At 42.0% G+C, this 27,956-nt stretch overlaps 1 protein-coding gene and 1 long non-coding RNA gene across 3 annotated transcripts in view; both read right to left on the reverse strand.

The window, feature by feature from the left end:
* unc5db (unc-5 netrin receptor Db) overlaps positions 1-27,956 on the reverse strand; it is a 591,396-nt gene that overhangs the window by 323,451 nt on the left and 239,989 nt on the right. For both annotated transcript variants that reach the window (XM_079567276.1, XM_079567275.1), the window contains exon 2: positions 14,259-14,480. In XM_079567276.1, coding sequence (XP_079423402.1) covers positions 14,259-14,480 — 222 coding nt within the window. The remainder of the gene's footprint in view (positions 1-14,258; positions 14,481-27,956) is intronic.
* Positions 21,627-27,956, reverse strand: part of LOC306972595 — a 117,388-nt gene continuing 111,058 nt past the window's right edge. The window contains exon 2 of the long non-coding RNA XR_013793516.1: positions 21,627-21,784. This is a non-coding gene — a long non-coding RNA (uncharacterized lncRNA). The remainder of the gene's footprint in view (positions 21,785-27,956) is intronic.

The raw sequence follows: 27,956 nt of genomic DNA on the forward strand, positions 1-27,956 counted from the left end.
GGATGGATGGATGGATGGATGGATGGATGGATGGATGGATGGATGGCATGGATTTGCTTACTTACAACCATCTCCAACCATATATCATGAACAAAACTGAATGGAAACTTGTTACGAAAACACTGCCAGATTCTCTGAGAGTGGAACCAGGAATGGCCAATGATGAGGCTCCCCTAAGTCTGACATTTCAGTCTTCTCTCAAACTTGAAATGTTTTCCAAAAAATTCCTGCAGCCCTATTTTAAAGCTCTACTCCTTCATGTTTTTAAAGCCTGCACACCGACCCATAACCAATGGAAGCCCTCGGGTAGTAGCATATAGTTGTGACGAATGACTAAGAACACAAGAACTTTGGTTAAAGAGAGGGAAATTCTCCACAGCTCAAGGTCACTGCGTGTCATTTGCACCATTTTGCAAATGCGTCCTTTCCGGAGAGAAGCGGCCTCCATAAACCACGAGTGAGTGAGTGACGGTGTTACACACTGACAGTGGCTTTACATCAGGCCCTGTTAGCTGCTGTTAGCGCCGTGACAAGGCTGCCTGGCTCAGTACCTATCATCTTTATAGACACAGTTCCCTCAGCACTAAACTTTACGGCCCGGCGCGTGACATCCATCCGAGAAGAGTGTTCCCGTACGCAGGTAAAAGAGCCAGAGACAAAATGTGGCCCCATTTCATAGGTCCCTTATGCTTTATTGGGGCCTTTTCTTAAAATACTACACTTTTGATCACCGCAATTGTTGGTACTTTATGTTTCTTCATCTTAAGGGAAAGATATCAATATAATGTTGGGCTGTATTTCACTAGTTAAAGACCAATGGGAGGGGTTAACTTGTCCTAGTGCAATCCATCTTTACTTTCAATAATGTTGCTGATGAAGATAAGGCCAACAGCTCAAGAACCGTTGTCTAAAATGGACATTCATCTTCACGCGTTTGGCTAATCCTGTTTAAATTAGTCCTTCTTCTTCTTTTTAATCTGCTGCTGAGGCATTTCCATTTGCATATCCCAGACTTTGTCACGTAATGGATAGAACTTGGAAGCGTCCACTGCATTTTCAAAGTCCATTACCCCATCTCCAAACCCATTCTGGGCAGTTTTACGCCCAATCTGTGTTTATTACGGCGCCGTCAATTTGTCAGGAAGGCTTTAGCTGCATGCAGAGGTTTGTATTTTTATTTTTTTTGGTTCAAGACAGACAATCAGATCATTGCTGCACAAAACCCAAAACTTGCTGATAAAGTGTCCTCTCTACATAAGCTATTGCAGGTTAAAATATAAAGGTAAAATATCAAACCCGTGTTGCCCGAAAGCAGTGTTTTAAGCCACAATTATGCATAGTAGGTCCAAAGTTAAGAAACAATCTGGGAAATTGTGTTTAGTGTATACCGGATTTACATTGTGTAGAATATTAAGAATGGGAAAGAAAATGGGATTAATGCTACACATATAACGTTAGCAAAGAGTGCAGTTTTTCGCTTCAAATGAAACCTTTGAAACATAAATTTGGACCCAAATGTATGCAACTTTCGATGTAAAATAAAAATGTACATTAATGCATATTTGACCTTTTAGTACCTTTACTACCATCCCGATGGCCTGTAGGATGCTCCAGGATCAATAGATTTTTTTAGGTTTTCACTGCTGATTGAACCATCTCCAGGGTTATGTATACATTCCATTCTGAAATCCTAAAAAACCTGAGACAAAACGCATCCTGAAGCATCATAGAGGACATCGAGCAGGGTTGCCAGGTCCACAGTGAAACCGCAGAATTGGTCGGCTTTTTAAGTTTTCAATGTAAAATAGGCTATTTTAAACTTATTTATTATAGACTATGTTTGAATGTAGCAGCAAACAGGTATTTGAAGCTGCTGGTGCCTCTGGAGTCTCCCGAACATCAAGGTGTAGGACCCTCCAGAGGCTGCAGTTGTGCATAAGGGGAGACCGGATAGATGGTTTATGCACAACTGCCCGAACATCAAGGTGCCTCTGGAGAGCTTCAAATACCTGTTTGCTACTTTGTTTGCTACTTTGCAGCATCTGTTCTCTTAATCTGTTGTATTTGTCTGGCAGAAACCGTCCTCATTGTGCCTTTATCTGCACAAACCCATGTGTGCTCTGAATCAGCCACAAATCTCTTAACAGTACAATGATTAATCTTTATCTCTTAATCTTTCGTGAAATATCGAAGGTTTTAATACCTAGCCCTGGCATGGCAAACAACTATTTCACGCTTTTCATCTGCAGAGAGATCATTTTTCTTTCCCATATTGCTTGAAACTGTGATCTGCTTAATAATGGTGAATATGTTTTTTCAGTAGTTTTTCCCTTAACTGGGCTTATCTGACAACTAATTATCACAGCTGTCGGAGACACAATACCATCCATGAGTTTAATTGAATTTATTATATTACCTTTATGGCACTGAAATACAATTTAATATTTCTTAACGTAGTGTATGTAAAAAAATCCATATTTCTGTTGACAACCTCAAACCCAAGGCTCTGAGAACAGCTTTTTTTTAGTGAGAGAGGGAGGAAAGGACGGTCTCTCATCATCGCAGGAGTACATGGCTCTGAAGACTAGTACAAAACATTGAAAATTCCAGCCACGCCGTATGCCCGCGGATTTTGGCCAGTTTTGGCTGCCGAGACCTGGCAACCCTGACTTCGAGGCATATTTCAGAACAACATGAAAACATGAGCGTGTTGTTAATGTAAAAATAAAAAAATCTAGGATGGTAAAAGCTGGGCCAACCAATCATAATTTAGCAGTTCATTACGCCGCGTTATTGTGACTGGAGGCAGAACTGCGGGATGCGCCTCAAGAGGGATCGGGACATGGTACTTCTTGGTTGTAAAATGGATACAAAAATCGGAGGCACTTTTTTTTTTTATTGATTCATCATTTTTTTAGTCAAGAAGAATTTGGGCGATTATTTAAAACTGTGACAATTTTTCAGGTTCAAATGACAAAGCAAAACACTTCTGTGCTCGTTGTGAGAGCCGTACAACAGTTCTCACCCTCGGGTCATTTGGGCCGGCAGTCTCAGCCCCGGGGCCACATTTACAAGCTGCATTTTTGATCAAAGTCTAAGGCGGTGTAATATTGATTTGCGCACTCCCCCAGTGGGCGCGTGAAAACACACATATTTTTAAATAAATTGAATACCTGTCCTACTCGGAATTAGAGCGCGCTGGTTTTAATGGCCGCGGCGGTGGTCGAATGTATTCCGTGTTTTGCCGTTACGAGCGGGACACCTGAAAGGTCGGGCGCTGCTCTGTGGGAGGTGCCTCATTCATTAATTGCACAGAGTTTCTGCCGGGAAACCAATGTGAATGCTAACGAAAGTGTAGACAAACAGGACAGTATCAAAAAAACACAGACAAAATAAAGCAACATCCCTCGAACGTTGGTTTTCAGCGGCTCATGAATTTGATTTAGTGCAAAGTCAAATTCATTCTTATTTCAGTCCCATTTTGAGATATAAAAGGAGGTTATATTGTCTTTTTAATGTGCAGTCTGTTGCTTTTTCCTTTTATTTCAGGCCTTAAAGGTTATGTGAAACGGCACTATGAATCCCCAGCTACTTCTGAACAAATGATGTGCATGACAAAGCATTCCTTACCAGGGTTTCTACAGGCAACAGCAAGTAAAATATGTAAAATATATATATATATATATTTTTTTTTTATGTCATTTTAATCTAAACATTCAATGAAACAGGGGTAGGATTTTGATATTCAAAAGTAAAATTGGACACAAATTGGGTTTGTGTAAAAGATTGAGTAAAATGTCAGTCACAACTGCAGCTGAATTTGTTTTTGACCGTAGTTTTTGACGGTTACATGAGGTAAAAATAGTTGAGCATTGACTGTTTGGGGTTCCTTATATAAGGAACAAATATATTTCAGACTGGGATGATTGGGGGGGTAATTCATCTGGCCAGTAAACCACAATTGCAACTTCACTGCCTCTGGGTCAGAGTCACCAATACACACTAATGGAATCACGAAGAAGAAGCTAACAGGCTAACGGGCAAAGCTAACTGCGGGCTAGAGCCACTTAAATAGTATTTATAGTCAAGTTTGAGCAAAAAAAAAAAATCTCCATTGCGTAATTGGATGTACAATATCCCTCTCTCCCTTAGTCTTTTCTGTCAGCGTAGTATTTACTCTCACGGACAATAAATGAGTAAAAAAGGGCAACGTGCTACGACACCTGCTGTGGCGCATATGGCCTCTAGGGCAGGGACAGGCAAGTTTACATTGTGGAGGGCCGACTTTTGGAGATATTTTTTTTTTGTAATTCATGCAGTTCTTATATTTGAAGAGTTAGGTGGGGCTAGGCTAGTGTAAGGCTAGTGCATTTCTATGGTATCAACTACCCTGCATTAAAACAGTCTGACCCGCTCCACAGTGCACCTGAGGCAAATCACTTACAACGCCAGACTAACCATCTAAATGTTTGTGTCGAATCATTTTTGGAATATAACTGACCTTGCATCACATGAATGATCACATGTTGAGGGACTATTTTCTAGCAGATCCCTCCGCCGCCGCATAGCTTATACAACCACGAAGCTGATGCTGCTCAAATATAAGTTATTTTAAATGGAAAATGGTTAAAATTACTCTATCGACACAGACAAAAGTAAAAAATCCTGAAATATCCCTTTAATTTTGGCATAATTAATATAATGATTTTTAATACTTTTCAAAAAACGGAAACCCTGCTTACCCGTACCCTTGTAGCCTCCTGACGCCGGGTGTACACTGCTCTATTTTGTCCGTCTGAGATGAAAAATCACTCGTCTTGGGTAAAATCTTATGTTGTAGTTTATACATTGAGACAGGGACAAAGATTAAAAAATATATAACTGTTCCCTGACGAATGACGAGGTGCGACAGACATCAGGCAATGTCCGATATTTATCAGATACGAAGCAGAGTGAGCCATCGTTTTGCTGCAACTATGATTTCTGGCAAGCGTGTCAGCAACGGAATACAGCACCGGCACCGGCGCCGTCAAAAGCAACAGTGCCCTGATATAAACGGAACCGCGCTTGACTTTCCCTGCACGTTTCTACCAAAATAAACACCACTCGAAAGAAGAGCTGGCCTCACGCTGTCCGGAGCCTGACACTCGCCACGACAAATGAATCTTCAAATCATCACACAGTGGAGACGAGAGCTCACGACTTTACATTGTCCACCGTTTTCAATGAGGCTTGGCGAAGAACACAGCAGCAGGGGACCTTTCGGGTTAGTCTGTGAATGTCTCTACCTTGTTTTGACACATTTCTTCAACTTGTAATGCCGCTGCTGTTGTAAGGCAAGACTTTCCATGCACGCCGACTTCCATCGCCAAACATTCATTTTCAGTATCGTGTAATTTAATGCTTGGTGGAACATCCTGTTGCACACTGTGCGCCGAACTCTTGTCGCTCCCCTCGCGTTCACAACAGCAAAGCAATCGGACTTCTAAATTTCATTTCTCCATTATCGCGCTCTCAACAATTTCACAGCACAGCAATCACACCCTGATGAACTTCCAGAAGCAATTAAAGCCGCTTCCTGTGAAGGGGGCCACCGTGCATGCAAGAGCAAAGTCTGCCTCGCAGCCTCTGATCTCACTGCTCATCCAAGCCTGGAGCTAACCGGGAACTCTTGTTGACAAAGGGCATAAGGACAAACTAAGAAACGCATCCATACAAAGAAACAACATGCCACACTTTTATATATAAAAAATCCAGGCAGAGCATATGATGATTCATATAACCGACCTCTAAGAACCCATGTAATTCTTTTATTACATTCATTATGTCTTCTTGAGTAATAAACTTTAGTTTTTTGGTTTCTTTTTGAAAGACACTAGGTAGAAACAAAAATGTTTCAATACCTTATGCGTTTCGACGGACAAGGAACTACTTCCGTCTTTGTCAGAGGCGTCTCCCGAGCATTTCAAAAAGAAACCAAAAAACTAAAGTTTCTAAGAACCCAAGTGCATGCGATTGTACATAAAAGCTGGAATGGCCAAGACTTGCCTTTTTTCTTTCTGTGGCATGAATGAGTACGTCTCAGCCTACATCCGCCTGATATTCCCGAAAGCATCGTAAATTGAGTCTCCGAATCACGTCAGTAAGATCACAAAATACTCAAAAAGGACAATAAGCTTCCACCTGAGCAGAACACGACTTGGCCTTTTTTAAGAAACTTGACAAACGCTTTAAAAAGGGGGTATTGTGCTTTTTGCAGAGGTTTGGTAAATACTGTATATCAAGCACATCTTCATCACTATCTCGCACAGTGTTGGTTTAAAAGTTCTTTTTATTTAAAAACAGCTTAAACAAAATATCCAGGAGTTTCACTTCCTGATCCCCTAATGTGTTTTTTCCGCTGTTGTGGGGTCTTCAGAAACTGGATTGCACATGTCGCAATGAGAACACTGAAAAGAATACTGCCTTGTGGTTGGGTACAGGGGCAGAAGAGGGAGTGCGACAGGAGCTGCAGCACCCACTGGTGGCAAAGCTTGAAAATTGCAATGACAATAAAATGATAGCTTATAAAAAATATCTGGTTGCTGTTTCACTCTGTTCCACAACATTGTCAGCCTAAAGCCTTGGGTGAAGGATGAAGAAGGATCAAAGTGCTCCTGGGTGAAGTCTTCGGGATGATAAAAGGTGTGTGGTGTTTATGCACGCTTTTGCCGTTGTGTCCCATTGGTCTGATGAAATGCTAACTTTAGCTTGACTCCTAGCGCTGATGCTCCAGTCTAAACTGCTGCTGTAGAGGCTTGTTGCTTTTCTTTTTTGAATCAAAGTGCAGCATATTTTCTGGAGATTTTTCTACCAAACTCACAAGTGGGCGTCATGATTTCTTGAAGAAACACAGCTACTGCCGAAAACGTCTTCCTGCTCGCCTGGTCTGGTTTGTGGAATTATTCAGTGCCAAGGCAAATATTGTACAAGAGGAAAGAAGCTAAAAGACAAGCTATGAAGGTGAGCTAAGTGCTAATGTTATGCTAACACCGGCTTAAGTTGTGCTAACAGCAGCTAAATGCTATAATCGTGGAAAAATCCCCTTTTCCAGCAGCGGTATGATGTTGGGACATGTTAAATCTGTGTGATCTGTTCTGTGACCTCTGACCTGTGCTTCAGTCTGTCCACGTCACGTCCCAAAGCTTGTACCTGACTGACCCTGGTCTGACGGTGGGAACTCTATACGACCTGGCACAGGGCTGGGCATGAATTTCGCCATAAGCCCCTCCCACCACCTTCTCCTTAGTCCCCTTTGTTGCGCAGCTTTTTGAATAATAGAGGGAAAAAAGCACACATCTCAGCGGGTGTGGCTGTAGTGAAGATATGGCGAATGTTTTCACTTGACGATGAAAGGATCAAGCTTGGCAAGAGATCGAGAGGTGAGGGAGGTGATTAGACATAGTTTCTTGTTTGTTTAAAGGCTCCCATAGCGCGACAGACCATTAATCTACATCTACCAAATCCACAAATGATGAATCTGTGGACTCAATGGGAAATCCGAGGTTGCGTTGCTTGATGATGGTCTTTAAGTGCACTTTCATGTTATGAAGGCCGACACTAAAGCGGGTAGAAAAGTGCAATCTCGCCGGGCCATTGAAACATTCAACGATTTGTCTAAATGTTTCATAATGTTTGCCCTTACAAATGTGTGTGTTCAAACCCTGCTTATGTCTTTCAATGAAAGTTTAATGACAATACTTATGCTCCTTATGTTACAGCTATTAAGCACATATTTTACAGTGATGTTGAATGTTACGTTTAATAAATCATTTAACACAACATTTATAACTACGGGAGCCATTGGAGTGGACTTTATCGGGCCAGATTTTCAGTTTCCGACTAAATGTCAGGTTAAATGTCAACGGCGTCATGAAATTTGAACTTGGCGAGGAACAAAGAAAGAGTGTGGTTCTATTCTATAAAGTGTATAAATCGTATGCAAAGATTCGTTTGTGCTGGGTTGTTTTAATGTTGAGGCTGTTCCAATAGGCTTTGTCAGCAAATGAAACAATATTTTGGTGCCGGGCTGGATTTGTTTAGATCTAGTTGGGATCATTCTATTATTCTAATGAAATAAGAGTCCCCACCTGGATTTATCTCACTGTTCTGATCTGGGGTTGCTGTAGTTGGTCATGTTTAGGTTCAGCAACACTGTGAGCCCAAAGAATGAGATCAGCTGATGACTTGAAACATCCGGAATGACCAGGTTTTTCCATCAGGATGGCACGGGCTTCTTCGAGGATGACAATGACCGGATTCATCGGGCTTACATTGTGAAAGAGTGGATCAGGGAGCATGAGATGGATCGGCAGCCACAGAGTCCAGATCTTAAACCCATTGAGAATCTTTGGGATGTGCTGGAGAAGCCTTTGCGCACCGGTCGCACTCTCCCATCATCGATACAAGATGTAGGTGTAAAATCAATGCAAAACTGGATCTGTTGATATGGGAAAAGTTTAACGCCTTAACCCCCGCCTTAACCAAGCACATTTCTCAAATTCAGTTTTACCTGAATCTAAAAGCTTCTCGACTGGAGCCTCAATGGAAAGCTACAAAATTGATCTCAACAGATATTTTTCTTCGCCACTTTCTTGACTTTTTTATCATCACTTTTTTTTGTCACGTTTTTGATGATCTTCTGTTACGTTTTCATCACATAAGGGTCGCTGTTTTTTCACTACAAAAAGTAAATATCAAGCACTGGCTTAAATGGCTTTAATTGAGGAAATCAATCTTTTTTTGAGCAGGTTTTACTATCGAAGATCTTTGCTTCTTTGATGACATTTCAGACAGATTCTACGATAACCTTGCTTGAAACATGAAAGTAAAACTGCCAGTGAGATGAGACACATTTTCTTACCCCATTGGCGAGGAAAATTACCTGAAATAAGTAGGAAATGTATTGAAATAAGTCAGAAACATCTCAGAACAAGTTAAATAATCAATGTCTTGGAGTATTGTGCTCAAATTTAGACTTATCTAGTTTATTACTTTTTGTAGTGTCACTTTTTGTTGCATGTGTCACATTGTTGTCTTGTTTTTGTCACACTTCTAATCATTTTCTATCGCTGTTTTGACACTCTTTCTTTTCAGGAAGCTTTTAGACTTGGGTGATGCCAAACTGGAGAAAATGTGGTCAGTTCAGGTGAGGGTTACGAGGTTAGTGAAACAAAGCTCAAGCTCAAGGCAGTCCAACGAAAATGTTAAAGCATGTGCCTTTTTACTTTTGTGGCGATGGTTTTCGTGTTCTCCTCCTGGAACCGCCACCTTAACGTGGTGGAGGGGTTTGAGCGCCCGAATGATCCTGGGAGCTCTGTTGTCGGGGACTTTGTGCCCCTGGTAGGATCAGGTAGGTGATGGATCAGACAAAGAGCGGTTCAGAAGCTCCTTATGAGAGACGAACAGGCCCGGTTGGAATCGTGAGGCCGTCCTTCTATAGACCCGACACCTGCAGGAGTAGCGGATGGATGGATGGATGGATGGATGGATGGATGGATGGATGGACGGATGGACGGATGGACGGATGGACGGATGGACGGATGGACGGATGGACTGATGGACTGATGGACTGATGGACTGATGGACTGATGGACTGATGGACTGATGGACTGATGGATGGAAGGATGGTTTTTGTGTTTTTGTGTTCAGTACCGGTCAAGAGCTTGGAAACACTTTTCAGGTGTTGACTTTTATTTACTTCACTATTTACATCGTATGAAGCTCATTGAATAATGGGGCGGCTTTCTGAATAATCTATTTCAACATTTTTGTGTTTAAAAGCTAATTCCATACAAGTTCATTCATGTTGTGGAAACGACAAAGACAAGTTAAATCCTACACCTGCTTTAATACTGGGGTTTTTTCCTTTTTTCACAAAAAGTCTTGGGCTGTTTAAAGACTGAATAAATACCTTGCAGTGGTTAAGTGAAGGCTCCAGCGAACAATGTGTTCCAGATTTAAATAAAACAAGAAAGAAGTTCACACCGATGCAGAACAAAACACTGAAGTCTTTTTCTCACACAAGATCCTCCGAACTCCTCTGAAAACTTGCCTTTTTCAACTTTCCACCTCACATCTCAAGGCCACCTCCTCTTTGCTGTTCTCATTGTGCGTACGCGTAAAAAAATGTTGCTAATTTCTTTCATTTCCGCCGCGAATTGCTCCGGCTTTGTCACCGATCCTTGACCTCGACTGGAGAGCTGCAAGGAACAACCATCTGTTTGTCGACTTCGCATTAGCATATGTTTTATTCATGCACTCGCTAACCCCTATACCTAGCTACCAGGAGTTACCAAGCAGCGCTAGAGGCGACGCCAACGTAAATGATCACCTTGTCTTGGTGTCATTTTCTGTTTTACACGCCCTACGTCCTAATGAATGCGAGAAACGTGGCGCGTGCAACGGGGCAGTCGGGGCGTATCAATCACGGGTGGTTTCCAGCGCCGACGCGGACATTTTTAAAGCTCTCTATTGTAGTTTAACGATCCTAAACTTCGTGTTTTTTTTTGCTTCACTCCTACAGCTGCGCGGCAATGGCGCACGCAGACGCCGCCAGCTGTTTTGAGTCCAATGAAAATTTCACACTGTACCAGCCGTAAAGATAGGGAAGGGGGGGGGGAATGAACAAGGAGGTTTTAAATTTACCACGATAATTAACAGGCTGGAGTTTGGCCGCAGGCAGCGCCGCGCGACGTGACAATGGGTTTTCTGTTTTCGAATTAGGCGACGAGTCAGAGAAGGTTTTATGAGCGTGATTGATTGAAAGTGACAGGAGCGAAATGTGTTGTTGCGGAAAGAAGGCGCGGGATAAGATAATAAGTCCACCTATAGATGCATGTTGTGAGTAAAAAAAGTCCCCATGCTGTTCTGTATTCAGCAAAGGGAAAAAAAAAAAGAAAGACAAGAGATTGAGAAAGCTGTTTTTGTCCCTGCAGTGGGTTGAAAATATGAGAAAAGATAGTACCTATGCAGGAGAATGGGGAAAGCTGAGCCACTTTTTTGCTTATGTGGTTATTGTGTAAAAACAGTATGGTATACAGTATTGCTTTTAGATAGATTTTGAGAGGTTGTTTTGCATCTTCAAAAATATTCTGGAATCTATGGTTTTAAAGATGTTGGAGCGGGGTAAATTGAACCACCAGATTTAAAGGTGAAATTGACGCTAAACATCATGAACGGTGATGTGACTTCCATGACCGAGCGGCTCTTTTGAACACTCTTTAAGGTGAACGTTTCGAACCGGACCTCATTTGTGAAAAGAGCCGGATCTTTGTTTTCAGTCAATTTTACCCAGAACTCCCCCGGACGAGCACAAGAATCAGCCCAACAATGGATCAGAGCAGGCGACATAAGTGAAAGATTTTTGCACTGAAGATGGCTTGTCAGACAGATTCAGCCTTATTTCATTAGTTGTGGCACACGAGTTTATTCGCGAACACGTTTTTAAAAGCGTAAATATCAGCCCCATTGTAGTTTTAGATGATGTAAATCAAAGAAGTGCCTTTTATCGATCACGTCTTATACAGGTATATTATTACTTACTCTTTTTAATGTAAAATTGTCATTATGCCAGCCAGATAACTTACAATATCTGTTTCATTTCATACGCTCCATTGCATCTTCAGATTATACAATTTTGTTTTCGAAAGAAAAATAAAATAATAATGTTATGTTAGATTTAATTTTGATTTTAATCTCTAAACCCCCACCTGAAACAAGCACATTGTCTCCAGCTTGGCTTTACCCAAATCTAAAAGCTTTTTCTCAAAAATGTGACCAAAAAAAAAACTATGAAAAAGTGACAAAAAAGTGATGAAAATGCAACAAAAAAAAAGATGTAAAAAAGTTTAAAAATGACAACAATGCGAGGGAAAATATCAGAGTTATGACGGTCTTAGCTTTCAAATGAGGCACTGGCCTATATGCTGTAAGCTTTTAGATTTGGGTAAAGCTAAACTGGACAAAATGTGCTTTTCTTTAAGGCGGCTGTTAAGAAGTTAATTATTCATTCTGTAAAAAACACCAAGACAGTTGCATTTATTTAAAGGGGCTGGATGCAAGTTGGCCATTTTATACTCACTACTGCCACCTCAGGCCATACGTGTAACTGCACTTTCTATATTAAGCTCGTGCATGACGGCAATTCGGACCCAAAGTGACACCTTTTTGAGTGACAGAGCAGCATTTTAGAGGCAGTTGTGGTGAATATGTCTGGGCTCATTCTGTACATTAGGACATGGCTGGAACATGTAGATGGAGGAAAATACAACATTTTAACATTTTTAAATTCCTTATAGTCCCTTTAAGAAGAGGTCTGGCTAAACTATTAATCTTTTTTTTTTTTTACCAAACAAAATGACCAACCAAGGAGGCAGCCCTTCAAATCACTTTTTCACTCTTTTCCGCTTTCAACTCTGCCCCGTCATTTCAAATAAAAGCTGAAAATTACAATTAAAATAGAGAATATAAAAAAAGCGGGTTTAGCTTCACATTAAAAAGGTACAGACAGTTCTGAAGAATAATAGCAGTATAGAAAGTACTGAGGATTTAATTAGCGTTTACGCACAATGTCTGCCTCTGCCTTTAGACTCGGCACCCAGTGAACATTTGGAGCTTTGAAAACGGGAACAAGATATTAACAGCACGGCTCCAGACCAATATGTGGGGCTTATCTAAAGAGTAAGGGAGAGCAAATCGGAATTATTATTATTAATCATGAGTTTGGGTAAAATATAACAAAGTGAAGAACAAAGTCGAAGGGACGGGACTTTCAGACTCATAGGGAGAAACATAAAACAAAAGCGGCTGTGGTTTGATTGTTTGAAACCAAAGCTGTTTTTTGTTGCTGAATCTATGGAAAATGCTGACTGGGAAACTCCAATGCAGCTCTGCAGACCCGCACACGCTGCTTTCCAATCATTCTTCATATGAACTTAAGAAAGAGGGTTCACCTCTTAACCCCCACCTGAACTGAGCACATTTCCCTCAGTTTGGCTCAATCCAAATCTAAAAGCTTCATGAAAAATTGCGACAAAATCGAGGATGAGAACAAGACAACAAAAGCGTGCTGGAAAAGCAACAATAACACAACAAAAAAGCGCTTTCAAAACACATAAAAGATGAAAAGACAAAAAAAGACGAGACGTAAACAAAGATGAAAACACAACAAATGACGAGACGTAAACAAAGATGAAAACACAAAAAAGACGAGACGTAAACAAAGATGAAAACACAACAAATGACGAGACGTAAACAAAGATGAAAACACAACAAAAGACGAGACGTAAACAAAGATGAAAACACAACAAAAGACGAGACGTAAACAAAGATGAAAACACAACAAAAGACGAGACGTAAACAAAGATGAAAACACAACAAAAGACAAGACGTAAACAAAGATGAAAACAACAAAAACACAACCAAAAAACGAGACAAAAAAGATGAAAACGCAACAAAAAACAAGACGTAAACAAAGATGAAAACAAAAAAAGACATAAAAGAGGATGAAGTCACAACAAAAAACAAGACGTAAACAAAGATGAAAACAAAAAAAGACATAAAAGAGGATGAAGTCACAACAAAAAACAAGGCAGAAAAAAGATGAAAATGCAACAAAAAACAAGACGTAAACAAAGATGAAAACAACAAAAACACAACAAAAAACTAGACATAAAAGAAGACAAAAACACAAGAAAAAACGAGACGTAAACAAAGATGAAAAAAACAAAAACACAACAAAAAACTAGACATAAAAGAAGACAAAAACACAAGAAAAAACGAGACATAAACAAAGATAACAAAAATGCAACAAAAAACGTGACAAAATAGCGATGAAAACACAATTAAGAAATGACAAAAGGGTGATGAAAACATGTAAAAATAAGACCAAAAAAAAAAATCTGTTTGTATAGGTCTTAGCTTTCAAATGAGGCGTTCCTCTGGCCTATACGCTGTCAGCGCATTGAATGATGGAAGCTAGAATTGTGTATTTTCTATATAGCTGCTGCTTAGCCTCTGCCATGTCTATTTGCCAATCTGCCTTATAAAAACAACATCATAAATTGCACTTCAAGAGCAAATGGGAAGGTGTCGGCTCTTCCAGCTGACATCGGCAAAAATAACTTCACTTTTACTGGATGAAGCTGAATTGTGGAAACCAGCGCATGCGCACAAGTGGCCATTTAGACGCCCAGAGCGGAGGATAAACCAGCTCTTACCGGAGTTGGCGTCTTTGTACTCGTGGGAGAAGTGTTCGTTTTGGTGCACCCACTCTCCATTGCACTTGAAGAAGATCTGGAGGGCGGGAGCGGCCCGGCAACGCAGCTTTATGGGGTTGCTCTTCACGATGTAGGCGTCCTCCGGCTCCTGGATGAAGTGCGGGAGGGTGCTCTGGACCGAGGGCACCGAGTCCGAGCCACCGCCGGGGTCTGCTGGAGGGCCTGCAAAAACAATACAAAGAGCAGAGTGTTATGCTTTATGCAGGCAGTTGGCAACATCGTCAAACACATCTTTATCTTGCAGTTTGTGGCTTAGGAAATGCAATATTGATCTAAAACAGCTGAAACAAAATATCCACTTTCTGATCCTCGACGCAAGCAACCTCAAGCCCCTCCCACGCCCCGGCTCCTGCACAGGGGGGGTAGACTGACGGAAGCAACACTACCAGTCTGTGCCATGGGCCCCTCCGATCAACACTCACACACTTTTTGTGGTAGGGAAGACCGGAGTACCCGGAGGAAACCTACATGTGCAACATGGTAAAAAAAAAAAAGTTGATTTCTAAAAGGTTGATTCAGCGGCACAAATATGCAGTACACCTGACCAGAACCTTGATCCTGGTCAGGAGGCCCCTGTGGAGAAGTGAAATCTCACTACAAGGAGAATAAAACATGAGTGCTAAAGCAGCTCGCTATCTGGACAAGGAATCCCTACTCCTGATCTTTGATAAGACATGTAGCAGAAGGAAGTTCTTTTCTCCTAATACTATAGCTTAGTACACCAAAGTAATGTACTATGTGACTCTGTTTTTGGCCTTGAACTGTGATTGCGTTCGTTCTCCTTGTGTCTTGTATCGGTTCCCACCAGATGCTTCGGTTTCCTCCACTAAAAACACTTATACCATGGTCTGGGTGAATACTGGATTCTGATTGGCTGAAGGGTGTCTGTTAAAAAGTGATAATGTACACCTAGTATACCAACAGTTAAATAACAGTTAAATCACACTCTATATCACTCCGCTGCAGCTATTTCCATAGTAATGATGAGCTGGAACTAGCTTAAGGTAAAACATCTTAAAAAGTGAGATAACTCCTGCCCAGGACTTAACAAAATAGGCCCCAATGAACAGTTCCAGTTGGCGGGACCATGGTATAAGGGGGATAATGCACTCCGAGGTGTCCATTATCATAATAACAGGACTCCACGGAAGCAACCGCACGCCACTTCGCATCGGAAGGTTCACGGCTCCACGTCGTCCAATTTATTTCTGGTTATGGACAGCTCGTCGTGCATTATCCCTTACGTATAACAAGTTTCTCCTTTGGGATCCCAAACTGAGCAAGAGATTCGGAATTCTCGACAGGACTCTCCTGGTCAAATAAAAATAATGACTAAATCTTCTCAATGTGGCCCAGCATGTTGTCATTTGGCACAAATTGCACACACCGAATCACTTGTTTTGGAGTTGTTGAAAGCCCCATTGTTTCTGAATAAGTTAAACCACAGAACGAAAAAAAAAAACAGCATCATCGAAACACAATAGCCGACTGCTGTCCATGAACGCACCATTAAGTCCTTAAAAAAAAGAAAACTCATGTTGCTTTAGCTACAACTGTGCGGCAGCCACTCGCGCAAAAAGCCTGCTCCGCCGAAAATGTTGCAAACCACTCATTCATCAGGAGCCAACTTATTGTACAAAGGCCAAGTACACAGAGGCCATTTTTCTCTATTCTCCTCGAAATGAACAATTCACAGATGAATGGAGTCGGAACGCGCTACAGGGAGCTGAATTAGAGCAGCTGATCGGCCCGAAAGGTGCACTGTTTGAATGCGCCTTATCTCCGCCATAAGCTCCACTTCACACAAACACAGGGCTTTTGTGCGGAGGCCAAAAGTCTCCTCTATCAAAAAGAGCGGCGCGTTCCCTTCCCCGCCCCTGACCCAGTTCGCCGCCATTGTTCCTCCTGGCATCGGCATCGATCTCGCCGCTTTCGGGAATCTGCGGGAGATGGGGAAGGTGCGATACAACGGAAAGCAGTGTTCATCAGAACAGTGGGCGAAAGTTATACTAGTGGAAGTACACAAGTATAAGACAAGGAGTCCTGAAGTCTAGCTTCCTCTTGGTTTATCCTCGCTTTATCCTCAATCCTACGAAGCTGGAGAAGACGCGAAACCACTGGATCACTTCCGAAGCTGAGCACACATAACACGCATTTTTCAGTCTCAAAAGGTTTTGTTCAGAATGGGGACACTCTACACCAGTCTGTCAAACAGCGGTGGGTCTCTGGCCTCTCTCTTGCTCCATTTCTCTCTTTGGAGGAGAAAAGCTGACCCCAGATCAGCAAAGATTGGTCAGCAGCAATGGCCGCTGGCTGCTCTGCTTTGTGGCGACGCTATATGGAGGTACCACCACCATTGCTGTAGTACCTCCATATCACCGCTAGTCTCCCATTGGAGTGCATTGCGCTTTAGACATGTTAAATAACTTTAAAGCCTGGTTTCTAATTTTCTTAAACTTTCTACTGCTTGATATTCCTCCTGTGATAACTCTGGGTTAGTTATATTTAAAGAAACCAGGCTGGTGTTTGTAAAAAATAAAGTACTAATGAGGGCCGAGTCTACAATGAAGATCCCGCCCTCGTGCCCTTTTTTGGGAACATGCGTCATCAGAGCTGGAAAGGGGGAGTCTGTAAATCCACCATGATTTCGCCCTCGAGCGTAGTCATTGTGGCAAACGGGGAGGAGTGAGGAGTCGTCGTCTTTTCTTTCTAACGGTTTCTGGTCAGCAGTGTCATGTGATCACTGTCGGCGCTACACAGTTCAATATAGCGCTGGTACAAGTCTTCCTGAACTTGTTTATAGTTCTCTCAAAATGGAAATTAAAAGTAGGTGACACGAGGAGAGTGGGATGTATTTCCAGTGAATTTAATCTCTTAAACCCAATCTGAACCAAGCACATTTTCCTCCAGTTTGTCTCTCTAAAAAACGAAAAGCTTGTTGAAAGAAGCATCAAAATGGCAACAAAAATGAGACAAAAATGAGTATGAAAAGACATCAAAAGAGCAACCAAAACGTGACAAAAGAGCAACAAAAAAGAGACAAGTTGTTGCAAAAATGTGATTTTGTAAGCCCAACTGGAGAAAATGCACTTGGTGAAGGTGAGGGTTAATAAGAAAAGACCACTCTTAATGGTAAATGGACTTAACTTATATAGCGCTTTTCTACCTTCATTAAGCACAAAGAGCTTTAGAGGAAGGAACCAGTCACCCATTCTCTCTCTCATTCAAACACAGACACTGGAGGCAAGGTGGGTGAAGTGTCTTGCCCAAGGACACAACGACAGCGTGCATCTTCAGGAGCTGGGGTTCGAACCCCCGCCCTCCCGTTCATGAGACGACCCACTCCACCACTGTCTTTCTAGATATTCTGAAATTTACATTTTGTTTTTAACTATTTAACATAAGTCTTGAATAAGACCTATTTTATTTTGGAGGTAAGTCAAGCTTTGACATTGGTTCTGCCCTTCTTTAGTCCTGGTGTAAATAATCATATAATAATAATGGCGTACACCTGTATTGCGTGTTGCAAGCCGGTGTTACCAAGTGTCTAAAAATGCTACACTGTAGTTTTTTTGCTATGTTGTAAAACTCCAGGTCCCATTTGTCTTATTCAGATCTCCCCCATTTTTGAAATCCCTTAAAAAACATTCAACTCTCCTTTTCATTAGAGACAAAGCTACTTTTTTTTTTGCCATCTAAACTAAGAATCAAGGTTAGAACATCCCCGTCTCTCCCTGTGGGTCGGGCATCCAGCGGGCACAATGGGAAACAGGACGTTTGGGATCTGAATTACCTCACTGTCCCATCGCGCCGGCTCTGGCCCGGGCTATTCAGCGGTGAAAAAAGGCCCATGAAAGCCATTATGCCTCGGCGTCAAATCCAATTGTGTCCCCTGAAATCCAATCGGCCCTCGCGCCACCTCTCTCAATCAATGTTGTCCTTGTTAAACGGCTAAATGAATGGTGCTGCTGCAGCGAGAGGCCAGGCGTAAAACAAGGCTCAGGCTGACACTGGTCACTGCTCGGTCCAACGGGGACAAATCTTGGAAATTGTGGAGAAATGCAATTATGATAGAATTCAGGATAGGCTGGATAGTGGAGACGCTGCAGGCGAAACCTCCAGGCTTTGGTATAAACTTTCACCTGGAAACAAATTATTGCTAATGTTGTTTAATTATAGCACTGCAGCAACCGTTTCTCTACATATTTATGATGGACATTGGAACTTCAAAGCCCAAAATGCACCCACAGATATGACACACCAAGATTTTTGAAGCAGGTGTTTTCTTTGTCCCCAGAAGGACTCTTCAAAAACTTTTCCGAACCCCCCCAATAGATAATAGATAATACAGATGTTGAGCCCACCTTTCCGCAGCGTGATTTCCCATTATGCCTCTGTGGGGGGGAAATCTTTACAGACCGGACTGGAGCGCCATGGAGGAGTCATGGGGTGCGATAGGTATTCTATCCAGTTGTCTATAATTCATCCATGGCACATCACTACTGTTTGCCCAATAAGTTCAGATCAAATATCGCTCAAACGTCCCATCACTGCAGCGAAAAGGCGATGGAAACACGCAGGAGATCTGTTCAAAAGCAGGACCGTCTGGAGCTTTGGTCATGGGTGTTTTCCAGCTCATGCACTTCCCACTTAAAGGAACAGGCCACCGTTTTTACACACTGAGATATGTTCTTACCTGAGCTTAGACGAGTTGATAGGTACCTGTTTGGTCTTTGTGCGTGCACTCAGTCACGCAAAACGACCAAAGATATTGTTAGCATTTGGCTTCTCCCAATGTATTCCTATGGCTCCAAACGGGGGTGAAGTTGGACGCTCTTCCACGGGCACGTACAAAGACCAGACAGGTACGCATCAGCTCGTCTAAGCTCAAGTAAGAAAATATCACTGTATGGATGAACTGTGTGCCCTCAGTCACGCAAAAAGACCAAAGATGTTGCTAGCATTTGGCCTCTCCCAGTATATTCCAAACGTCGAAACATTCCAAACGGGGTGAAGTTAGAAGCAACCAAGCTCTTCCAAGGGCGCGCACAAAGACCAGACAGGTACGTATCAACTCGTCTAAGCTCAGGTAAGAACATATCAAAGTATGGGAAAAATGGTGGCCTGTTCCTTTAAATTCTCCAGGTCTGACTCTGCAAGATCTCAAAGTGCGCTCTTTACAAACACAAGATAGGGCCCATAGTCTTTTATAGAATAAATGAACATTATTGTTCTGTTTTCTGGTTCTCTACGACAAATATGTTAGTATATAGGTATATCATTCAGGTATCGGTATCGTGAACCAAGTATCATTAAATAAGTGGTTTCTAAAATGTTTTAATGGTACCCATCCCTATGCCCATATGCTTGTCAATCGAAGAAATCCCCCCGATCCCCGATGCACCACAATGTCAATGTCAATGTCAACCTTACACGTCTTGATAAAGAATAGGAAAAGCGTGTATTCTGAGTGGCCAGGCCAAGGAGACACACGAATTACAACATGCAAACTGCTCATGCAGGAAAGAATCCCTCGCAACGGAACACGATAATGACAGCAAATGGACACTCTCGACCACACAAAGACGGTGACATAACGACACACTCATATTCATAATAGGACCGTGCGAGGGCCACAATTTCGCCCCATCTACACAACATAATCAGATGTACTTTGCGGCTTTCCTTTGCCGAGATTAAAGGCGCCACTTCCTTTGTCTGTGGATGAGCCGCCGACCCCATGTAGGGCAAACGTATTACATTTGCACCACACGCTGTTTCAGAAAGCTCCCCACACGTCATCGCAGCCCATTGTAAACATAATGACATCAAACGCGAGCAGTCAATTTGACCCTGAAGATAAGGAAGTGCGTAACGTCGATTTATCTCCCCGTCGTGGTTTCTGTCGGGGAACATTTTGTCCAGCCGTATTGGTAGGGAGGAAAAATGGGTGAGTGACTTTGACAAACGGGGTGTCTTCGAACTCCAGGTCTTGTGGGGACTGAGGCACTAATCTTAAAGGAAAGGCGGTTTGTACCAGATTCAGCCATTGCGACATTTCCATCTGCAGATCCCGGACAGGTGCAACAGGACAACATTAAAATGCACATTACAGATTGACGCTTTTGAATGAAAAGGCCGGTATACTGACAGCAACTCAGCAGAGGCTTAGGAAAAAAAGTCTGTGTGGGAGGGTTTTCAGACTCCTCAAGCTGCTGCAAAAACACTCTTAAGATAATTTCAGGTAAATAATCTGCCAGTGAAGCGACAAACTCCTCTATACTTGATATACAGTATACACGATCAGTGCACCTTTTATACAGCACATCTCATGAAAATATAGTGCAAGCAATTACCTGTTTTTTTTTTTTTTCATCTCGAAACAGTCTCCGAGCAAATGTCAGTGGGAGAGCTAATTTTAAAAGTACATCTCGCTGCCTCCCTCTCCGTGTCCCCGCTGGTCTGAACGCTGTGCCCCAGCTCAAGGCTCAAACTTTGCAAGCTTCGAAAGGCGTTCTGTTCCCAAGAAAAAAACAACCAAAAAACAAAAAAAGAGCAACGTAAACCCGGCTGAGCAGTTTACGCGGCAGTTCGCCAAGTAACGCTTGTGTAAGAAGTTCATCAGGCTCGCTCTGTGGTGACTTTTTTTCATTCACGCCGTTTCAGTAAACCTCTCTTTAAGTGCTTTTGAAGAAGAAAATGTACAAGCTGAAAAAAAGGATAGTTTGAAGATAGTATTTAAAACCAACAATGGCATTTGTAGAGAAAGTAAATTGCAATTATTTATGAGGTTAAGTACCGTCACGATGAATAGATTCGGCAGATGGGCTTTTGTGTTGACCGTGAAAGAGGTAGTTTAGGTATAGGCTAAGAAATCAGCCGCTCACCGCACAACCTACTGCCCCTCACATGCACTGCCACAAATGCCCAGTCGACCTCTATGATCGTTTTTGATATCGCGGTTTTGTCTTTCATCATATGCTTTTCCAATGACTTCACGCATTGTTCTGGCCGTTTTGAATACCGAAGTAGCATTATGCATTACTATAACATGTGACAATATCTCTACTCAGGATGAAAATAAAAGACAACTGATTGACTGTGGCATATTTATGTTCTCGTAATCATTGCTCAAGAAGAAAACAGTTAAACACAGCCCCAGGGACGCACGTTTATGTGATTTAACCAGCAAATGTGGCACAGACGTAGCAGCTCTGTCTGTCGAGCTACAGCAGGATTTACTAAAGATCTGCTTCACTAAATTAACACGTCAAAGAGCAAACAGAAAACCTTTCTCTGTGATATTTACAGTTTGTCATGTCAACAGAGTCTCAGTCTGAGTCAGTGTTTAAACCCCTCAAGACGTTAGCATGCTACCGGTTAGCAACTGTGAACCAATGGCTTCAACAGGATAAACACATGTGTGGCTCACATCTATTAACACTGAGGAAATACTACAGTAACAGCTCAGCTCTGACCTCTGTCACATGTTGTAGCCAAGGTTTGAAGTGTGGTTCAGGGCTGTCTCTTGGAGAGGTTGGGGCTGAGCTGACCCAAACCCTAAATGCTAACCGGTAGCATGCTAGCATCTTAAACACTGACTCACCGGTTTCTTCACATAAACGTGCGCTCTCTGGGGCCATGTTTTTACTGTTTTCTTCTTGAGCATTGATTTTTTTTATTGCTACATGTTTGTAGTACTGCATAATTTGTCTTTGGTATTCAAAATGGCCGCCAAAGCAATAAAAGTCAGATGACTGAAAGGCATGTGTAAACACGGTTTGAGTAATTAGAAACCTGGATTATCCAACAGTAACCAGGATTTAACAGCATGGGAACGCTATTTCTCGATTATAAATACAAAACTTCAGAGTTATTGTGCATGCCCCGTTCATAGTAAACAAACATGGAGGCACCGAGTTCACAGAGTTCCTATTTCTGGAATAAAGAAGAGACAGTGTTTTTCTTTTAACAATAAAAGAACTAAAAATAGTGAATATTTCGGATGCAAAGAAGCATTGTCAGATTTCTGTCAAACTGTCGCCGATCATTTGAAGGCTGCTGGTTTTCCTCTGCTCTGTCGAACAGGTGCATACACGACTGAAAACCATGAAAAAAATAAAATAATACCAAGAGGCTCTCGATGAACTCCAACAGCTCCACTCTCTCACATGAGCGCCGACTTTGAACCTTCCCCCAGAGCTCCCAGGACGAGTAACGGTAATGAATTACCCACACTTGGCCGCCGTTTTCGTCTGCCAACGCTCAGGATGTAGTGGATGAGCAAAACATTTAGCACAAAGTGGGCATTCAAAAGAACAAGTCCCGAAACAAGCCACAGCCGCTTGTTCAGGCTTTGGGTATTTTCGCCATATTGTGCTCAAAAATATGATTTAAATGGGCCTGCGCAGATGTCGTCTCAATAGAAGAAGCAAGGATCATGTTTACATTTCTCAATTTCTCAATTACATATAAACACCATATCCCACAATCTGCCATAATCGGAATATGGCTAATAACCAGGATACTCGAGTGCATGTAAACACACTAAGATCAGGTATGTGCATATTCTTCCTTTTGAGTGCTCTTTTGAGAGATAAAATACGTCCTTGCTTGTTCTTTGGCCAACAAGAAAACATTGGCCACACTGACACTTGATTTATTTAGTATTTTAAACCAAAGACGTGAAGAGGAAACGCCAGCGATTTCATTCACCGCACAGAAACTCCCGTAACATCCCCCAGGCTTTGAAACAGTTATTCATCTTGCTAGCTGCCTATATGTACCATTACCTTTAAACCTTCTTGCACAGCTGCTTAAGAGGATTTTCTCGCTCCTATATTAAGCTTTATAGCTCTAAATTGACACTTATGGGATGATGTCACACTATGAGCTCATGTTTCACGTATATAAATGCTTAAGACATTGCAGAGGACACAGCCGTTTGAAGGTTACCAAAACCGAATGCACGGATTGCCCTTGTCATTCTGACAACTGAAATAATGAATGTGTCTAAAAAAATAACTCTAGGTTTGATGATATTATAAAACAGTTAGGGTTATGGTCACTCACACAAAACGCCAGTAGAGTACTCTCGGTAAACAATGGTGCAAGTGTAAATGGATGGATCATTGTGACATGGTTAAAGGAACAGGACACCATGTCTCTATACTGAAATATGTTCTTACCTGAGCTTAGACAAGTCCATGTGTACATGTCAGGTCATGCCCTCAGTCACGCAAAACGACCAAAGATGTTTTTTGCATTTGGCCTCTCCCAATGTATTCCAATAGCTCCAAACGGGGGTGAAGTTCTTCCACGGGCACACACAAAGACCAGACAGGTGCGTATCAACTCGTCTAAGCTCAGGTAAGAACATATCACTGTATGGAAGAACTGTGGCCTATTCCTTTAAAACCTAAAAAAGAAAGTAGTTTTTGCATCACACAGAGCCACTTATTGTAGCACAATCTGGACCATGTCTTTAGATCTTGACACGCACGGTATGCTCCTGATATCTTGTTTCTGTTATTGGCAAAGAGGAAACATGAACTCGCCAAAGAAATGGCTGCACTCATATGCCAGAAACATGAGGGACGCTTCTAGCATTTGGAAGGGGTTCTGTGCAAAATGCAGTTTGGAAACCCCAAAAAGTTAAACACAGCTAGGCACAGAAATGAAAGTAACAATAAGTGCTGTTAATTATAATCATCATTATTTCTAAAGGATTTGTGATCAGTTCTGAAACATTTACACATGAACAGGCTGAAGCTCTGATTAGCCGAAAAAGGACTGCCCTCACTAAAACAGGCAGGTGAGATTTAACATTTCACATCATGCCCTGTTGAAAAAGGCGATTTTTGCTGATGATAGCATTTAGCCGCTGTTAGCACAACTTTAGCTGGTGTTAGCATAACATCTGCATGCAGCTTGCTTTCAGAGTTTGTCTTTTAACTGCTTCTTTCCTCCAGTATTTGCCTTGGCACCGCTGAGTAATTCCTTCAGTGTTGTGTATTCTAGCGTGAGCATCCGTAGAAGCATCGCCAACAACAACTGCAGTCTTTTGGAAATGTTCCACCTGTGAAATTGTCCCGTGTCGCGTACTGCGGCCAAACAGTGTTGGATAGAAATGCACAACGTGGAAACACAGCAAAAGAGGTAAGGTGAGGAAAAGGGTTTGGTTTAATAGGTTCAAAACATATTCATGATTATTACTACTTAAACAAGATTAACCAATACTGGAAAGCTTGCAAATGCTTCAGCAGTATGCAGTCATCACACCATTTTATCGCATTACAGTGAGGGAAAATTATTACAAAATGCTGCTTTATTACACAAAGAAGAGACGTTTTAAACTATTATCGCATAATCCGGTGTTATATAAAATGTGGCTCTGCAGGTGCACTTGTTTTTTTAATGAAATGATCAATTCCCTTGGCATAAATTCACAAAATAACTCGACAAAACTGCGGCTGAGGAGAGGCTCGACTGCTCTGATCAACAGACAGAGCAAAGCAAAACGCAACCTTTGATTTACTCAAGGTCTACTCGCGCTTTAATGTTGCTTTAGTGTGGCGTTACCTCACCACTCTCCCAGCATTAATTGCGCTTTTAGCCAATTTATTACGAAAATGTTTTACACACTTAGATCTGTGCATTTCTAATTCCCCCACGTTAATTACGCCGCATAAATGTCTCGAAACGCTGACTACAAATGCTTTTTTTCTTTTTTTTTAGTGCTTTGACAAATTTAACAGGCGACCGGCTCGTAAAACGCTGCAAACTACCGGCGCGGGGAGAAACACTGCCTCAACATCATTTAGAGCGCTTACACACTTAATGGCAAGGGCATATCACCTCCTTCTTTCTAGTGTCCCAGGCATAATCAACTAATTGCTCCTGTGATGAGTAAAAATAGGCTGCCCGAGCGTTTATATTTCCTGACGCGGTACGGCGCGTAATGGTGTCCTTTTCTCTTAAAACATCCTGCGCGCCGAACGGGAGCGGATAATTGGAACAAGGTGACAATCCACGCTCCATAAAGCCGCGGCGATGGGGGGCTCGTAAATATAAGCACTAACGAAGGGAATGAGAGCGCTGCCAATAAGTCACTCATGGCCTCATTATGAAGTCTAATTTGGACACAGCGCCCAAAGTGGTCCCCCGTCTGATCCGGCGCCATCCGTGCATTAAACACGGGGCAGAAGAACACGTCCCGGGAAAACAGGTACACAGATGGGGGACGCGACGTTCTTGTCATCTGTTACGCCGGGAGAGTTCGGTTCCGATCAGTGCTCTGGCGTAAACCTCGGTGTGACAAACGGAGTTCAAATTAGAAAGATCTAATCTAGGATCGGAAACTGCATTGATGGAAGGCCTCGCCGTTCCAAATGACTCACTTCATTTATCAGGAGGAAATGGACAATTATGTCTTTCTGGACTTGATGGCGATGACTCAGATGGTAGGGTGGTGGTCTCGTTTCATTGGTGTTACTAAACCTAGATTGTGCATGTCCTCAGCGTAACATCCTGTCTTGCAGTCCAGGGAACATTTACACTGTGGGCCTGATTCCACTGTTCCTCAGCAGGCAGACAGTGTCCATCGAAAAAATGGAAACACTTTTAATGTATAGGCTTTTCTTTATTTTAGACACTTTTTACATTAGGACTGCTCAATTATAGAACATATAATAATCATGATTATTTTAGTAATAATTGAAATCACGATTATTCAAATGATTATTGGTTGCCTTTAAAAAAAGTCCGAATTATATTAAAAATGCTACCGTTTCTAAACTAATCTTCTATTAGAGACATCCCTGGCTCACTTGCCCCCTGCTGGCCAGCCCTCACACCTGCCCAAGCAAACCAAGTGCAGCTTGATGACATCATCACACAGCACTGTTTGTTTATGTTGGACCAAAGCATTTGCCATTAGCATGTGAAATGCAAATGAATAATTTAGATCAGGGGTCTCCAACAGGTGGCCCGCGAAACGCTCACTCCAGCCACTGGATGGATGGATAGATGGATAGATGGATAGATGGATAGATAGATAGATAGATAGATAGATAGATAGATAGATAGATAGATAGATAGATAGATAGATAGATAGATAGATAGATAGATGGATAGATAGACTCCCGATATATTTTGGCCCCCAGCGAAATATACTTGGAGACCCCTGATTTAGATTGTGTGATTCTCACTGAAGACATTAAATTGTGATTGAAGACATGTAATTATGTTAGAAACGCAATCATTCATAGACAATCGATTCACTTTCGTAACTTTTAGTACTCTGAAATAGTTTGGAAGGTCATGTGTCGCTGCTGTTTTCTGCTCTTGTTGCTAGATGCCAGGGCTCCCTCAGACCCTGCACCGGAGACTGTGTTCTCCCAAAATATACACAATCCTTTGTACAGTCCAGTTTCTCCTTTAATGGATCTAAACTGTGGAACTCTCTGCCCACTGACGTAAAACTGCAGACTGACATGAACAGCTTTAATAGAGGTCTGAAACAGTGGCTGAAGTCGAATCAGAGCTGCACACGTAACACTGTGTGAAATGCAAGTTATGGTTCTTATTTCTCTTATTCATACTTAAAATGTGGTCTTGAAATAAAAGAAAAACCAATACATAAAGTAGCCTTTCCAAACTTTTGACGGGTACAACGGGATCAGTAATGACCAGTCAGAAAGTTAGAAACTGAGACTTCCTCCTCACCTGTCTGGAGAAATGTGAACAATGGGGTTTGTTGGACTTGCTCTGATAATCCGACTGCTTGTATTCACAATTTTGGACAGCGAATACATAATAATAAATGATTCCTTCTTGTTGACTTTAGTGAGTTTGAACTTCAAGGGGTCTGTATCAATAAAGACAAGCCAAACTCCCTTTAGACACAATTAAAATTGACCTATCAAAGAAACCAAGCACCTAATTAAGGCTGCTCCACTTGTACTGGGACTCTATTGCTCCAAGGCTCCTGCCTGTGGTTTCTCAGAACAAAAAGTTTATAAGAAAAACATCTTTGAATTTCATAGCTTTAAACACCACTAACACAACTCCAATTCAAGCAGCGCCGGATTCAACGAAAAGGACTTTAAGTTAGGTCGAAACAAGGTCAAAACAACCTTGTTCATCAATCAATAAATCCATTGCTTCATTGATCACGGAGGCGATCAATAGGACACTCCTGAAGCTACTGCTGTGCTTGTCGTTATATTTCTGACGACCAGATGCAGGGTTAAGGAGACTGTGTATTTGTTCCTTTCTTTTATGGAACTAATGGCAAAGATCTTCAACGAATGATTACCCTTTCTTTTATGGAACTAATGGCAAAGACCTTCAACGAATGATTACCTTCCTTTTCCACCAGTTCTTTTCCAAACATGACCTGCCCCTCTCCCGCCGGAGCAGCCTGTGAAGTGGGCAGTGCTCAGAGGACAGGCCTGTACTCGAGACGGCTCTGACAGCTCTGTGCTCCCCCTGACTGAGATGGGCACTGCACTTCACACTCGTCTCTGTAAAAGTACACGCTCAGCTTACTTTTTTATTTTTTTTAAACATCAACAACACGTACACTGGAAAACCCTCACCCTTGAGTTCTGTTCACAGTGGTCGCTCCTTCTTCTA

Source organism: Gobius niger, assembly GCF_951799975.1.
Source record: "Gobius niger genome assembly, chromosome: 1".
In the NCBI taxonomy this organism is placed as follows: domain Eukaryota; kingdom Metazoa; phylum Chordata; class Actinopteri; order Gobiiformes; family Gobiidae; genus Gobius; species Gobius niger.